At 42.1% G+C, this 17,268-nt stretch overlaps 1 protein-coding gene across 2 annotated transcripts in view; it reads right to left on the bottom strand.

The window, feature by feature from the left end:
- Positions 1-13,619, bottom strand: part of UBXN4 (UBX domain protein 4) — a 43,244-nt gene extending 29,625 nt beyond the window's left edge. The window contains exons 1-2 of one of the 2 annotated variants that reach the window (XM_066345533.1): positions 13,292-13,619; positions 4,988-5,090 (exon numbers count right to left, since the gene is read on the bottom strand). In XM_066345533.1, coding sequence (XP_066201630.1) covers positions 4,988-5,090; positions 13,292-13,373 — 185 coding nt within the window. In that variant the 5' untranslated portion in view covers positions 13,374-13,619. The remainder of the gene's footprint in view (positions 1-4,987; positions 5,091-13,291) is intronic. The other variant, XM_066345532.1, reaches the window with a different exon arrangement.
- Between the last annotated feature and the right edge of the window lie 3,649 nt (positions 13,620-17,268).

Here is a 17,268-nt window from a genome sequence, read left to right as displayed (position 1 = left end):
AGGGCCATTCTAGCGCCTGAGGCAGAGGCCATGGAGCCATCCTCAGCACCCGGGCCAACTTTGCTCCAATGGAGCCTTGGCTGCAGGAGGGGAAGAAAGAGACAGAGAGGAAGGAGAGGGGGAGGGGTGGAGAAGCAGATGGGTGCTTCTCCTGTGTGCCCTGGCTGGGAATCGAACCCAGGACTCTTGCATGCCAGGCCAACGCTCTACCACTGAGCCAACTGGCCAGGGCCTCACATTTTCAATGTCTATAGAAAATGGGTTACGGAAAAGCTGTATGCCCTGTTCATGGAGATGAAGCTCTTTAAATCTGAATTGGAACTCTTCTTGCAACTTTTCCAGTGAATCCATACGTTTCTTTGGGGAATGCAATCAAGGGTTTTTCCATGAACAGATTTTGAGTTAAGGGGAGATGGCAGAAATTTTCCTCCTTCACTTGTTTGATAAGAAGGCCTAATTTTACTTCAAATGCTTTCACATGTGATTGCATATAACAGATGAGCTTCCCTTTTCCTTGAAGTTGCACATTGAAACTGCTGAGTAGCTATTACATCTGTCAGAAAGGCGAGGTGCCACTTCCATTCTGCATCATTGAGCTCTAGTACTTCTTTGTTTTTTGAAAGCATAAAAGCTGTAATCTGTAAAGTCAGTCAGAAATGTCTCAAAACTCTCCCTCAACTGAGCCAACAGACTTCTGTGTGGTACAGAACATCTTCATAGGCAACATTTAGCTCAGACAGAAATTCCTGAAATTGTCTGTGGTTTAGCGAATTAGCTCTAATGAAGTTAACACAAGATACCACAATTTTCATAACAGACTCCCACTTTAGTGGTTTACTACATAGCGCTTGTTGGTGGATGAGGCAGTGTATGGCTATTGGATGAGAATGGTTACATTTGTCCATCTCTTGGTTAATGCGAGCAATTACTCCTTTCTTAGACCCCATCATGCTAGGAGCACCATCAGTTGTCACACTGGATAGTTTAGCCCAGTCCAGCTCCAAATTCTTCAGTTTGGGAAACCTTTTCATAGAGATCCTCTCCTGTAGTTATTCCTTTGATGCTTTGCAGTGCAGCAAGCTCTTCTGTGACTTCAAAATTATCATTCGTCCCACGAATAAAAATTAGAGAAGTTGTGGAGAATCACGAACATCATTGCTCTCGAGTGCCAAGGAAAAATAGGAAAGTTTTCTTGCGGAGTTTTGCAAATGCTGATGCAAATTGTCTCCCATTTCTCCAATCCTTCGTGTAATTGTAGATCCTGAAAGACTAACTGTACTAAATAAGTCTGCCTTTTCTGGATACATCTCTTTGGCAACAGAAAGAAGGCACTCTTTAACAAATTCTCCCTCCACGAATGGTCTGCCAGTGAACACTATTAGCTTGGCAACTTGAAAACATGCCACCTTGCCGAGCACAGCCTCCAGTGCTGTATTCAGGGATGGCGGTGATCAGCCTGTGACAGTGTATACAGCGTCCTGAACATCTGTAGCAGCAGCGGTGGGCCTCTTCTGTGGGAAGCCCACTGCTGCATGTTTCCCCTATTATAAGACACCTCCTAAAAATAAGACAGCCCCCGTCATAGGGGGAAAAATTAATATAAGATAGGGTCTTATAATAGGGGAAACATGGTGAGTAGTAATGTGGGGGGAAACTTTTGGGCAAAGGGAAGTTAAAGGGGCCATTATGTTGTTGTACATTTGGGGGAGTATGGGGGCTATTGTACTGTGTAGTAATGGTTATAGTGCTTTGCCTTTCTTCCTACTTCTGCTATTTCACACTGTTTCTGGTCATGTGGGGCACCGCAGCCCAGATGTGCGCCATATGACGCGCTTCTGGAGCTGTGACGTGTGAATCCTGCGTCACCAGTAGTACTATACGTGAGCGATGCCACCACATACAGTACTCCAGGATGCATCCTGTGCTCCTCTCACTGGCCACCAATGAAAGAGGTGCCCCTTCCGGAAGTGCGGCGGAGGCAGATAAATGGCCTCAGGAGGCCGCATGTGGCCCACAGGCTGTAGTTTGGGGACCCCTGCTCTAGAATCTATTAGCAGGCAATCTGTACTGAAACAAGCATCAACCATCACTATACATAAGCATCCCAACATCCTAATAAAAATGTTTTTAAAAATGCTAGAAAATAAGTCTGTATATAGTATCTCAAGAATTCTGAAATTTTTATTTCTTCCACATCCCTAATAAAGCCTGGTATTCCTCCTGCCATTACTGACTCTATGAAGTAGTCTTTTTTTTTTTTTTTTAACACAGTGACAGAGTAAGAGAGAGGGATAGATAGGGACAGACAGAGAGGAACGGAGAGATGTGAAGCATCAATCATTAGTTCTTCGTTGCGACACCTTAGTTGTTCACTGATTGCTTTCTCATATGTGCCTTGACCGTGGGGCTGCAGCAGACCGAGTAACCCCTTGCTTGAGCCAGTGACCTTGGGTCCAAGCTGGTGAGCTTTGCTCAAACCAGATGAGCCCACACTCAAGCTGGCCACCTCGGGGTCTTGAACTCGGGTCCTCCGTATCCCTGTCTAACGCTTTATCCACTGCACCACTGCCCAGTCAGGCTGAAGTAGTCTTGAAGGAAAAAATATATATATATAACCTAAATCAGTGATGGGCAATCTTTTGAGCTTGGTGTGTCAAAATTTGCCAAAAAAACAAGCAAACTAGGGTGGTGTGTCACATCGAAAAAAACCCCATAATTTCATGATATTTATAGTTTAAATAACAAAAATGTATAATTGTAATATATAACTATTTAATAAACCAAAAACTAATTATTTAACTTACCTGCTTAGTGACTTCTTTGTTCATCGTCAGTGGGGTTCTTTTGTTGGTCTTGGTATTATTTAACTTGTGTGGGGTGCCGTGAACTAAGATAAGTGAGGGGGTGGGGGAATTCTTTAACTAACCTGCCTATTAGTGACTTTTTTGTTGAATTTCATTAGCTAAATCTTCAATTGAAGGTTGGTATTTTGTACACTTCAAGCCCAAGCAAGCGCTACTACCTTCATCTGTCAATCTGTTTCTTTTGTTGGTTTTAATATTATTTAACGCTGAGAATAAGGTCTCACAAAAGTACGTAGAGGGAAAAATTATAAGTAAAGCCACTGCTATATTTTTCAGGGTGCTAAAAGTGTCTGGTAATCGGTTCCAGGCACTTCAAATTTCCTGTTCGTAGTGGCACTCCTCTTGATTCTCCAGGCGGCACCTTTCCAGATTTTAAAGCTTTGACCTCAAGTCGACAGACACCTGAGCCCAGATGCTGTCTTGAAATTCTGCAAGTTGCATCTTATGTAAATTAAGATGGCTGCCGCTATTTCTAATGGTGGGAAACAGCACCCATAGCACAGGCCCTCACCTCTCCCTGCCTCCCCCTCACTTATCTCAGTAATGATGGTCAATTAGAAATCCATGACACCCCAGAACAGTAGATTAGACGGTTGCTGTGGTTATGTGGTTGCTGGTAATCGTGAACACAGGGCCCTCAGAGATGAGTCCCCCATGGCATTCCACTGCTTCCTGCTCCACCGGCCGAAAGTGAGGTCAAAGATCCCCTAATGGCCTAACCGGAAGTCCCAGAACTAGACGCTCTGTGCCGGAGTTCTGTTGTTTCAGCCTACAGACCTCCGGCACAGAGTGTCTACACTACAGCAAATGTTTTATCCTCGGCTACTGCACCTGGCCGTGCAGAAGCCGAGGATGAAACATCCTTCTCAGCATGCGGCCCCATACTTCTCTGGTATGCGGCCGTGTGTCATAGAAAATGGCTATGCGTATCAGTGCTGACACGTGTGTCACAGGTTCACCATCACAGACCTAAATCCAACTGTCAGAGGAACAAACTAAATGACACAGCAAGGCTGTAATCAATAAAACCATACTAGAGGAAACTAAGGTACTTTATAAAAATAAATTGCAAAGAAAATGACAGAAAGAGATACAGAGGGGAAGCCTATAGACTAAAAGAGGCAAGATCAGTACATCATGATGTGTAAAACTGGATGGATCCTGAACCAAACAAACTAATTAAATTAATAAAACTATGACTGGTGAGATATTGAAAATTTGAATGCTGGGTGGATATCTGATACTAAGGAATTGTTATTTTTTTTTGAAGTCTTTAGCTATGTTAAAAAAATTAAGAATCCTTATCTTTCAGAGACATAGTAAAATATTTATAGATGAAATGATATGACAGATTTGTTTCAAATTATATAAGATGAGTGGAAATGGGTGGGGGTATAGATGAAACAAGAATGACCATGAATTGATAATTATTAAAGTAGCTGACAAGTACATGGGGGTTTATTATACTCTCCAGTTTGAAATTTTTAATAATTAAAAAAAATTTTAAGGAGGGGAGAAGGGATGAATAAAACAGACTTGTGGATAGATAGTAGGTACTATGAGGGACCTATACATGTCCTTCTTCCTATTAAGTTAAACAACTCCATTCCCAAAAATAGAATCCAAAGGAGTGGTCAACCTTTCAGAAATATTCAATATATGATTTATAGTCACTTCCATGTTCTTAGATGCTAAGGATCACATTTCCTGTGTTTCTGTTTGGTAGACTAGGACCTTGGTCAGCAAACCGCGGCTCGCGAGCCACATGCAGCTCTTTGGCCCCTTGAGTGTTTAGCAAAGGCTAGCTTAGGAGTACCCTAATTAAGTTAATAACAATGTACCTACCTAGATAGTTTAAGTTTAAAAAATTTGGCTCTCAAAAGAAATTTTAATCGTTGTACTGTTGATATTTGGCTCTGCTGACTCATTAGTTTGCCGACCACTGGACTAGGAAAACTTGAAGTTTTGCAGCAAGATATAATAATGAATTTGGAAAACAGCACTCAGAATTTAAGACCCCAGTATGTCTTAGTCAAAAATCAACATCTTATAGTCTAAAAGCAAATCACAACCAGACTAGTTAAAATGTTTTTTAAAAATGAAAGATGAAAACATAAGCAAACCTTTGAGTATCGATTTTAATAGCCACAAAACTGTTTGAAGATGCTTCTGTCACTTTCTCATCTTCCCAACTTGCAGCCATCTGTGCAGACTGCTCATCGTCACCTATAAAACATTTTAAGGGTTCTTATAATATAAGGCCAGTATCTGCTGATTCTTTTCCCTAGAAATCTGGAAGTGCAAATAAAATATAATCCCACAAATACTATTTTCTACCAAATATGAAAACTGAATTTTTTCAAAAACTGAAGTGTAATTCTACATATGCGCTGTTAATAAAAAGTTATAAGAAACAAAATGCTGCCATTTAGATTATATGAAGCATTTTCTAAAATAAGTCAAAAGTACCCACAATAAGTAGAAGTCATGGATAGAAATGTACAGTGACTATTTTTACTTTTCAACATGTTTTTCAACAAAACATAGAAATTTACAACACCCTTCCTTTATTCTTGTATGTGCTGTGAGGTCAGTTGGGAATGGGGAAAGATCATGTGAGGAACCAGGCCTGGGAACTTTGGTTGCAACTGCCCACCCATGTGCGCCAAAAGAAACTTCCCAGGAGCCCTTTGAAAAAGAACGACTGTCTGTCAGCCAATGAAATTTCACCAGGTCATATCAACCCGACTACCTTAACGACGCTGTAAATTACCCCCACACAGGGGAGGCAACACGACTTCTCTGGCCCCCGTTTCGCAGACCAGAGAACTTCATCTGGGAAGTACTCGACTAAATAAAGCTTTTCACACTTGGTGGTGGCTACGCCCTTCTTTCTTCTTCAGCAGGGAAAATACCTTACATGTGCCCTGGCCAGGGATCAAATCCAATACCCCTCCTTCATTCGTGTAGCAACTTTCTGTTGAGTTCAATGTCCTCCACAACATTTATTCTCCAGAATTCCTCCAAGGTAGACAGAGTCAGGTGCAATTCTGTGAGTAGTCTTGGGAACAGCTTTCTCTTATAGGCATGCTAATCATGAAAGTTATGCTGACCCAAAAGTAATCTATGCTGACAGAATTCAGCATAGTGGCTACCTTAGTGCAGGTGCTGATGACTGGGTAGAGCATGAAGGAACCTTCAAGGGCTGCTGGAAATGTTTATATCTTATCTGGTTACACGGGTATATTTATGCATAAAAATTCATCGAGCTGTTCACTTCATATGTTTCACTTAATATACTGTATATCACATCTCAGTGACAAAATTTTAAAAAATTATACCTATCAAAAGATTGTTTTTATTTTAGAGCTATTATGTCCATATTTTGGCATAACCACTTATTGGTGGACAGAGAAAACCTTACCTGAGTAGGTCACCGAAAAATATTTCTGAGGTTAGCAGAGCTAAGAACTTTCTCAAAGGTGACCAACCTCTGCCAATTTACAGATAAAAGAAGTTTTCAGGCCACCTTTTTCATTTTACAAAAATGAGATCATTCTATACCTGCTCTTCTGTAAGCTACTTTCACTGCCCCCCCCCCAATTTAATCCATACTTAGCCTTCCCCATCACAATTATCTGTTCACAGTAAGTCCATCCTTTCAGTTCTCAGACCAGGAACTTTTGTTACCCCTTGACTTCAGTTGCTCCATCTCCAAAATACAGTTGAGTCTTGAATACAGGGGTTAGGGACACCAAACCCCACACTCTGCAGTCAAAATCCACTTATATCTCTATGTATTTATTGAAAAAAAGAATTCATGTATGAAGGGACCCGTGCTGTTCAAGGGTCAACCATACACCCAGAATGTAACTATTTCTTAACACTTTCACTGCTACCATGCTGATTTATGATACCACACCTCACCTAATGATTACAGTAACAATAGCCTCCTCAATGGTCTCCATGCTCAGTCTATTATCACAGCAACTTTCCTTAAACTCTCAGATCACATCAATCCTCAGCTCAAAATCCTACAATGGCCCCCTATTTTCCCTCAAAGCAAAAGCCAAAGTCCTTTAAAAAGTCCAGGTACCTCTCTGACCTCATTTCCTTTTACTTTCTTCCTATTCCTTTCCTTTCTATTCAAATTATAAAAGACCCTCATTTTAAGGTCTTTGTAGCAGTTGTTTCCTCTGCCTGAATGATCTTTCCCCAGCATCTACATCAGGGATCCCCAAACTTTTTACACAGGGGGCCAGTTCACTGTCCCTCAGAATGTTGGAGGGCCGGACTATAAAAAAAACTATGAACAAATCCCTATGCACACTGCATATATCTTATTTTAAAGTAAAAAAAACAAAACAGGAACAAATACAATATTTAAAATAAAGAACAAATAAATTTAAATCAATAAACTGACCAGTATTTCAATGGGAACTATGCTCCTCTCACTAACCACCAATGAAAGAGGTGCCCCTTCCTAAAGTGCGGCGGGGGGACAGATAAATGGCCTCAGGGGGCCGCATGTGGCCCGCGGGCTGTAGTTTGGGGACCCCTGATCTACATGGTTAATACTCAACTACCATAAATCCTTGCTCAAATATTATCTTCTCAATAAAGCATTCCCTAATCACTTTAAAATCATACAGCCTTCAGATATTACCAAAGATTCCTTACTTCCCGCTTCTTTTTCTGTAATACTTATCACCTATTAATAGAGTATGCTTTTTACTTATTATGTTTACTATTTATTGTCTGTATCTTCCACAATAAATCAGACTTCAGCAGGGCAATGATTGTTTTCCTTTTTACTTACTGATATGTAATAACTCAGATGCCTACAACAAAACCTGGCGTATAAGTACGTAGGTGGCATATAGAAGGTTCTCAAAAACTACTGTGCGAAATCAACAGCTAAATTTTTGGTATAGTAAGTATCTTGGGATGCTTACAATACTAAAGTAATGCTGCATATTTGAGTATATTTTGTGTGAGATGAATTTAAGGAATATCAGGAATAGGAACTTGAGAATCTGGCCATGGAAAAATAAACAGGGATTTTAATGCAACCACAGGCCAAGACCAAAATGAATGCCCATCAGCAGACTCCTAGATGTTGAAAAAGAGGATGGGGAAAAGTATTATTGTATTTGCAGTGACACCAGTCAGAGCAACTCTTTTTTTTTTTTTTTTTTTTTTTTTTTTACAAATGGATCTTTTTTTTTTTTTTTTTTTTTTTTTTTTTTAAATTTTATTTATTCATTTTAGAGAGGAGAGAGAGAGGGGGAGAGAGAGAGAGAGAGAGAAGGGAGAGAGAGAGAGAGAGAAGAGAGAGACAGGGGGGAGGAGCTGGAAGCATCAACTCCCATATGTGCCTTGACCAGGCAAGCCCAGGGTTCCGAACCGGCGACCTCAGCATTTCCAGGTTGACACTTTATCCACTGCGCCACCACAGGTCAGGCCAAGAGCAACTCTTAAGACATAGGCTGCAGACGGATGTATAATTCCAAGTCAACGACAAAAATTGTCAACCTCGAAAATTGATGCATGGGAATATTCTTACTACAAACACTTCTAAAGAGAAGACATAGAGGCATAGGGATCCTTTTTATTCATTCTTTCTTTCATGCATTCACTATTTTGTTCCACATACTTCATGCTAGACATTGGGCTATAAACTAAATATAAAACAAATGAGACACTGTCTGCCCTCAGTGGAGATTAAAATCTAATGGTACAGAAAAAAAGTACTTGTTTAATAAACTATAAATAATTATAGTAAAAAATGCTGTGAAAAAAGAACAGGACTATGAGAGGAAATAATGACACCTCTCAGATTGATCAAGGAAGCCCTCTTTGTGGAGATAAAAGGTTTTGGCATACTAAGAGCCAGAAGAGTTTACTAAGCAGAAGGAATTTAGATATAGGGAAAGGGCTGTGTGATTGGTAGTGTCATGAATAATAGGGAGCACAAGATGAGACTGAAGAGTTAAGAGTCAAAGATCACTCCCACACTTAGGGTTTATCCAACCAGATGTAAGGTGATGCCATTATTTTGATGTAGAACACTGGGTGAAAACACAGGTTCAGGCAATAACTATACTTTTAGGCTTGAGAATCCTATGAGGCATTCAAGTGGGGATGTCAAGTAGGTAGCTGGAAGTATCGATCTGCTACTTCTGAGGTTGTTACTTTGCACTCTCCCTCACCTATGCTGTACCACGTGGTTGGTATCCCAGATGTCATATCCCCACTAAAAATATCTGTCCATGACTCAGCCTAGTGGCAGCAGCAGTGGCAGCAGCAGCTGCATGACTAAGAAGTGTAAGGTTGAATGGAATTACTCAACTGGGTGAGAGCTATCTTAATACTACTGAATGGAATTATCATTTGTCAACTTCAGTAACTTTAGTTTCATAGTTTCAAATAATGAACTATACTATGGAGTTAGGTGGCTCTAAGACTTTAGAAGAAAAGACTGTCTCCTTGTTGGTATCAGCAGTATCCATAGTAAAGATACTTAAAGAGAACAGTACAAACTCAGAATTGAAGAATTGCACTCTGACCGGTTGGCTCAGTGGATAGAGTGTGGGCCCAGCATGTGAATGTACTGGGTTCGATAACTGGTCAGGGCACACATGAGAAGCAACCATATGCTTCTCTTCCCCCCTCAAGAGTCAGTGGCTTGATTGATTTGAGTGTTAGCCCCAGGCACTGAGGATAGCTAGGTTGGTCTGAGCATCAGCCCCAGGCGCTGAGGATAGCTCTATTGATTCCAGCCACAGATAGGGGTTGCCAGGTAGATCCTGGCCAGGGCACATGAGTCTGTCTATCTCCCATCCTCTTACTATTAAAAAAAGGGGGGGAGGGCAAAGAATTGCAAACTCTAATAGAGCCACCAATTCCAACCTAGTAAACTTCCACTGGTCAAAACAACTAAAGACTTTTATAGTCTATTTAAACAAAAAAAGGCAGTTAACAGTGTCAAAGAACTTGAACCCACTAGCTACACTAGTCAGTGAACTGACAGACACCTTAGCGTCAGGATCCTTGTCAGATTATTCTACTTTCCCAAGAATAGAATCAAAATCTTTTTCAGTTTTCTTTTTCTTAATTTTCAGAGATATAATACTTTGAAAATCCTTGTAATCTATTGGTTGAACTAGTAGTAATCTCTCCAATCTAACATCAACCCTACAATATTCTTTAATTTATCCATGAAAAGTTCACTAAAGAGAAACAGTTTACCTGAAATGCTTACTATCTGAGTAGTTACAGAAACCAAAGTTGCTCTTACAGACAGCTTCTAGCCCTAGGACGATTAGTTAACCAGTAGAGCGTCAACCTAACACAGAGGTCGGGAACCTTTTTGGCTGAGAGACCCATGAACGCCACAAATCTTAAAATGTAATTCCGTAAGAGCCATACAACAACCCGTGTACGTTATGCATTATCCAATAAAAATTTGGTGTTGTCTCGGAGGACAGCTGTGATTGGCTCCAGCCACCTGCAACCATGAACATGAGCGGTAGGAAATGGATTGTAATACATGAGAATGTTTTCTATTTTTAATGTTATTTTTTTAATTAAAGATTTGTCTGCAAGCCAGATGCAGCTATCAAAAGAGCCACATCTGGCTCACGAGCCATAGGTTCCCGACCCCTGGTTTACAGCCTAACCAGGCGTTGGTGCAATGGATAGAGCGTTGGACTGGGACTCGGAGGATCCAGGTTTGAGACCCTGAGGTTGCCAGCTTGAGCACAGGCTCATCGGGTTTGAGCAAGGCTCACCAGCTTGAGCCCAAGGTCGCTGGCTAGAGCAAGGGGTCACTTGGTCTGGTGTAGCCCCCCCCCCCCCCCCCCCCCCCCCCCCCCCCCCGGTGAAGACATATACGAGAAATCAATCAATGAACAAGTAAGGAACTGCAACGAAGAGTCGATATTTCTCATCTCTCTCCCTTCCTGTCTGTCTGTCCCTATCTGTCCCTCTGACTCTCTCTGGGGAAAAAAGAAGAAAAAAAAGTAGGTTTACAGTTGTGAGTATGCAAAATGGTGTTATTCTTGTATTGCTATTTATTAATTATTGTACATTGCTCACAAAAACTAGGGGATCAGGGAATGAGCAGATACTCCAGTACTTTCAGCCTTTTATATAGAGCATTTTCACGATCAAAATAAAAGTTGGTTTTGCATCTCATCTGCATTATCAAACAATTTTCTTCAACTTGTCTGCTCTTCTGATGTTTAATAAAAAGAAATCAAATGCTTTTTTCTTTTTTTGACAGAGACAAAGTCAGAGAGAGGGACAGACAGACAGGAAGGGAGAGAGATGAGAAGCATCAATTCTTCATTGCGGCACCTTAGTTGTTCATTGATTGCTTTCTCATATGTGCCTTGACTGGGGGGCTACAGCAGAGCGAGTGACCCCTTGCTCAAGCCAGCAACCTTGGGCTCAAGCCGGCAACCTTTGGGTTCAGCCTAGCAACCTTTGGGTTCAACCCAGCGACCATGAGGTCACATCTATGATCCCACATTCAAGCCAGCGACCCCTTGCTCAAGCCAGTGACCTTAGGGTTTCGAACCTGGATCCTCCACGTCCCAGTCTGACACTCTATCCATTGTGCCACTGCCTGGTCAGGCCAAATGCTTCTTTTTTTATTGCTTCATATTCATTTTGAAATACTCCCTAATTTTGGTGAGCAGTATATTATTTCCCATACAAACTGTAAACCTACTTTTGCCACACCTTGTATATACACACAAGTCCCAAAGACCTGTAACTTTAATACAGTACTGTAAAAATACTGTTAGCACTACTGTTTCCAAATGGGTTTCCAAATATTTGTTAATTAAATCTAGCATTACTTCTGTCAAATTAACTGATCAGCCCATGAGTGCCTTCTAGTAACATTTGGGCACCATCAATTGTGTTTTTTGCTAAACAACATGAACACCATAATTCTTGATTCCTCATTTCTACACTAACTTCAATAACCACATGAAGGGTACAATTATTAAGTTTTTTCTGAAAACAAAAAACAAAAAAGACAATTCTCTTTAAGCTGCTAAAAAATTTGTCAGGATGTAAATCTTTTTATGTGATCCTGCTGCATGTGACTTAACCACTGTGGACATAAGTTTCCGCATCTATATAATGGAGAAAATAAAACCTGTTCTACCTACCACAAGAATCAACAGAGGTTTTATGTGAAAAAGAACTTAAAATGTCATAAAAATATAATTGTACTCTTAATAAGTGTGGTATCTATCATTTAATTTTCCTTTCCTTTTTAATCTACATTAATCCTTATAGGATTACAGCAGTTTTTTCTATGTAAAATAGTAACTGTTTTATGTAAAACAGCACAAGAGAATATGAATTACTCTTCTAAATTAACAGCATTAGAAATTTAACTGTAAATTTAGCATAACAAAACAATTACAAAATTCAAATTTAATGTTAACTGAAACTCACATTTCAGCAACTTGTTCTCATTGCAATGCATAAAGTTACAGAGCCATTATGTAGTCTCCCAAGTGTGTAGGTTAATAATGAGTAAACCGTTATTAGACACAAATAGTTGAAATAATACACCTCAAATGAATAGTAGCCACGAATACTGATTTGGTTCATGTAACGAGAATCAGCAAATCCACATAGGCAGAGGTTTACTGTAAATCTAGAAGATTTCAGTAATAAAACAGGGAAGTAATGAAATACGGAGTACGTGAACCAGAGCCACCCGGGGTAAATGAGAGTTAATACACATTCTGGAGACCGCAGATAACAGACCAGGAAGATAATGACCAAAAGAACCAAGGACTGAACGTCTACTTCTTCTAAACAAACGGTAAAAGAAAAAAAAAATCAACCTGCAACTAAACGTCGTTTCACATTAAACAACTACTTCCCACTATCATTTAAAAAATTAAACCTATCTAATGCTCAACAGCTCGCGTTTCCGGAACACAGGAACGCCAATACCCGTGAACGTCAGGTGGTCTCCCTTTGTTGCTCACCGATGACACAGCTTTCTCCCTGACACTCCACAACTACCTACCCGGCCGCCCGCTCGGGGGCCTGTCCGCACCGCGCGCGGACTCCGGGGCTGCACCGGCCGCACCGGGGGCGGCGGGGTCTGCGCGCCGACCCCGAGGGCGCGGGAGCCCGGCGGGGCGCAGCCGGCGGCGGCGGCGAGGGCCCGCGCCTGACTGCCCGCCTCAAGGCAGAGGGGTCGGCGGGGCTCAGCGCGCTCGAGCGCTTCCCACCGGGCGGAGGGGGCCAGGCCCGCTGTACCCCCAAAGGGCCGGGGAGGCGCTGAAAAGCCAGGGCCAGGCCGCCCCGGAACAAAGGTTGGGGGGCCCTGGGTGGCAGGTAGGCCGGAGAGGGTGTCCAGCCACAGCTCGGGCCCCCGCCCCCTTCACCTGCCACGAACACCACGAAGACCGCGCCGCTCTTCTTGGCCGACGCGATGGCGGCCGGAATGGCGCCCTGGAACCACAGCATCGTCTCACTCGGGAGTAGGTGCTCGCAGGAAGTGGTGTCCACCCGGTCCCGGAGCTGGCCCCGCCCTCTCCGTCGTCGGCCCCAGCGGTCCCCCGAGGCCCTGCTGATCCGCCCACCACCTCAGGCTCCGCACGAACGCGCAAAACCGTCAGCGGCCTCCTGGGACGCGCGCGAACGCGCGGGCGGGAAGTGCTCTGCGTCACGTGACGCCGCACGTCGCGCTCGGCTTGGGGCCTTGTCTCGTTGGCAAATTCGTGCGCGCGCGCGCCCGCTAAGACTTAGAGTCCGACATTTCCGGAAGTGCAAGGAGGCCTTGGAAAGGATGACTTAACCCCCTACAGCGCGTCGGCGACGCCTTCATGAGGCATGATGGGAATTGTAGTCTTAGGCTTGATCTCCTCCGTATGGTGGGAAATGTAACTGATTTCTGGGCACAGCTAAAGGGGCATCAGTGGGAGCCACTTCACAATTTATAAAAAGGAGGAGGGAAAGGGACCTTCAGTGACCCGGGGTTGTGTGCTCTGCCCCCTTGAAACCTTCCTGCTCCAAGTGGAACCCTGCTTAGTGAGGGACGACATAAACTCTCTGTTACGATTAGTGGCCATTGTGTGATAAGATTGTGTCTCTCGGTATGGAACTAAAAGGTCTTTGTAGGGATTTAGTGAGAGGCTTTGATTTCTAATGAACTTACATACTTTATCAGCCCAACCTTAAGAAAAGACAGGTACACCTGACCTGTAGTGGTGCAGTGGATAAAGGTTGATCTGGAATGCTGAGGTCGCTGGTTCAAAATCCTGAGCTTGCCTGGTCAAGGCACATACGAGAGTTGGTACTTCCTGCTCTCCCCTACCCCTCCTTTCTCTCTTCCCTCTAAAATGAATGAATGAATGAATAAATAAATAAATAAATAAATAGCTTTAAAAAAAGAAAAGACAGGATAAAAAACCACGGCAGTCACTTCTGTTATCACACAGCCCATGTACCTGAGGGGAGGTGTTGGTAGAAGGTAAGCCTGAGCAATTTCCCACTCATTGACTGGAGGTCTTTACAAAACTTCAAAACCCTTCGCTAAGCTACTGCCACAGCGGCTTTCTACAGTAACTCAAAAGCAGAGAATAAATAATGACTTGCTTTATTTTCCAGCTACTTTTCCTGGTAATACAAAAGAGAAGAATACATAATGATTTTGTTTACAATTTTATGTAAGAAGCTTCTCTAATCAAGATACAACACTTTGTGGTTGGTTGTCATTAAAATGAAAATTGATTCATATTTAATACTTTCACTAAATTGCATGGTCTTAGCCCTGGCTGGTTAGTTTAGTTGGTTAAGAAGGTCATCCAGTGTGACCAGGCGATGGCATAGTGGATAGAGCGTCAGACTGGGACACGAAATTCCAAACCCCAAGGTCGCCAGCTTAAGCACGTGTTCATCTGGTTTGAGCAAGGCTCACCAGCTTGAGCCCAAGGTCGCTGGCTTGAGCAAGCGATTGATTGCTGTGCTGTAGCGCCCCCCCCCCATCAAGGCACATATGAGAAAGCAATCACTGAACAACTAAGGTGCTGTAACAAAAAATGAATGCTTCTAATCTCTCTCCCTTCCTGCCTGTCTGTTCCTATCTGTCTCTCTCTGTCTCTATCACATAAAAAAAAAGAAAAGAAAGAGAGAGAGAAAGAAAGAAGAAAGATCATCCAGAAACAATAAGGTTGCGAGTTCTATCCCCAGTCACGGCACACACAGGAAGCAACCAAAACATGCACAACTGAGTGGAACAACAAATGCTTCCTTTCCCCTCTTGCTCCTTTCCTCTCTCTTTCTAAAGAACCAATAAAAATTAAGCCCTGGCCGATACCTCAGTTCAGTTGGTTGGAGCATCGTCCTGGAGTGTGAAGTTTCTGGTTGGATTCCCCCACTCAGGGCACATATTAAAGCAGCTCCATGTTTCTCTCTCTCGCTCTCACTCTCTATCTCTCTCCCCCCCCTACCTCTCTCAAAAAGAAAAAAAAATTGCATGGTCTCTAACAACTACTTGTATGGTTTATTTAAAGTTGCATATACTATTGTAGAGGTACATTCTACATCAATTAAATGTCTCCTCCAGCAGTAGAGCCATTTGATAATCTTTGCAGGATTAAAGAGGTACTACATCTGAAAATACCTTTTTCCTGCAAATATTTTACCTAAAGAATGCTAACAGATTGCATTCCAATTTTTAATTTTTTCCGATCAGGACTTACATAGAGTGTTATTATGAACTGAAACATCCTAGTGATTAGGACACTGATCCTCAAGAAGAATTAGAGTTGATCTTAAACATCAACTTTTTAAGTGGATTTCCTAAAATTCAATCAACCTATAGATTCTTTCAGTAGAGCAATATTATAAGAATCATTCTTGGCCTTTCATTTATTCATCAAATGTTTAGTGCTCTCCTACTAGGAGGTAGGCATTGTTCCTGGCATTGATAAGGAGATGAGGAAATCAGATGAAGACCTTGCTTTTGTGACTTTAGGCTGTTCTTTTATAATTATTATTGATTTTGAGAGAGAGGAGAGAGAGTGAGAAGCATTAACTTCTAGTTGCTTCACTTTAGTTATCCATTGATTGCTTTATTTATTCATTTTAGAAAAGAGAGACAGAGAGAAAGAGAGAGAGAGAGAGAGAGAGAGAGAGAGAGAGAATGGGGAGAGGAGCAGGAAGCATCCCATATGTGCCTTGACCGGGCAAGCCCAGGGTTTTGAACCAGCGACCTCAGAGTTCCAGGTCGATGCTTGATCCACTGCACTACCACAGGCCAAGCCATTGATTGCTTCTCATACATGCTGTGACTCAGGGGCTCAAGTTGAGCCAGGGACCGCTTGCTCAGGGACCATGTCGATGAGCCTGAGCTCAAGGTGGCTACCTCAGGATTTCAAACCTGGGACCTCAGCGTCTCAGGTCAATGCTATCCACTGTGCCACTACCAGTCAGGTCAATGACTTTATACTGTTCTAAAGAAGGCAGACATTGAACAAGTGGTTGTGATAATGAATGCCACAATAGGTGTATAACATTGAGTGCTTCAGAGATGTGATGATGTGACCAAACATGGGTAGAGGGATTAGAAAAGGCCTTTCTGAGAAAATGATGTGCAGGAAACATCTAGCTAGGTGAAGAAGACATTCCAGGTGGAAGAAACAGCAATGTAAAGGCTGTGAAGCAAGTGAGAATAATGCACTTGAAAAACTGAAAAATGTCCAGTGCCATGAGAACATAGAAAGGGGAGTGTAGTCAAATGAGGCTGGAAAGATAAGCTAGGATTAGATCATACAAGTGTCTTGGAAGTCATGTGAAGGGTTGAAGACATTTTTCTAAAACTTGTAGAAAGTCATTGAAAAATTTAAAATAAGAGTTACATATAAGACTTGAGTTTTTAATATGAAGCTATGCTGCAATTGAAATGGATTAGATTGGAAGTGGAATGGGCAAAAGTGAAGAGACTGGTTAAGAGATTGTTGTCCATGCATAAGGGAGATGGAGAAGTGGATACCTTTGATATTTCAGAGGCAGACCCGACAGGTTTTGTTGATTGATTAGGTATGGAATTTAAGGAAGAAGTAATTGAAAGGAGATCTTGGATTTGTGTCTTGAGAAACCATATAGAAGGTGGCACTGAAATAGGGAACATTAAAGGAAGAGCAGGTTGGTGGGGAGGAGTTCTTGAAGGTGTGAGGGCAGTATTAGACACGTGTTTGGGATGTCTAATATGCTGGAGAAACATCAAAGTGGAGATGTTAAGTAGGTAGATAATAGATTTGGAGCTCAGAAAGCATTCTTACCCAGAGATAAGAATTTGAGATTTGTCTCTATACAGAGAATAATTGAGGCTCTGGAAGATGCTATCACAGAGTATGCA

This window comes from Saccopteryx leptura, chromosome 7, assembly GCF_036850995.1.
Source record: "Saccopteryx leptura isolate mSacLep1 chromosome 7, mSacLep1_pri_phased_curated, whole genome shotgun sequence".
NCBI classification, from domain to species: Eukaryota; Metazoa; Chordata; class Mammalia; order Chiroptera; family Emballonuridae; genus Saccopteryx; species Saccopteryx leptura.
This window is presented reverse-complemented; position numbering and strand designations above follow the sequence as displayed.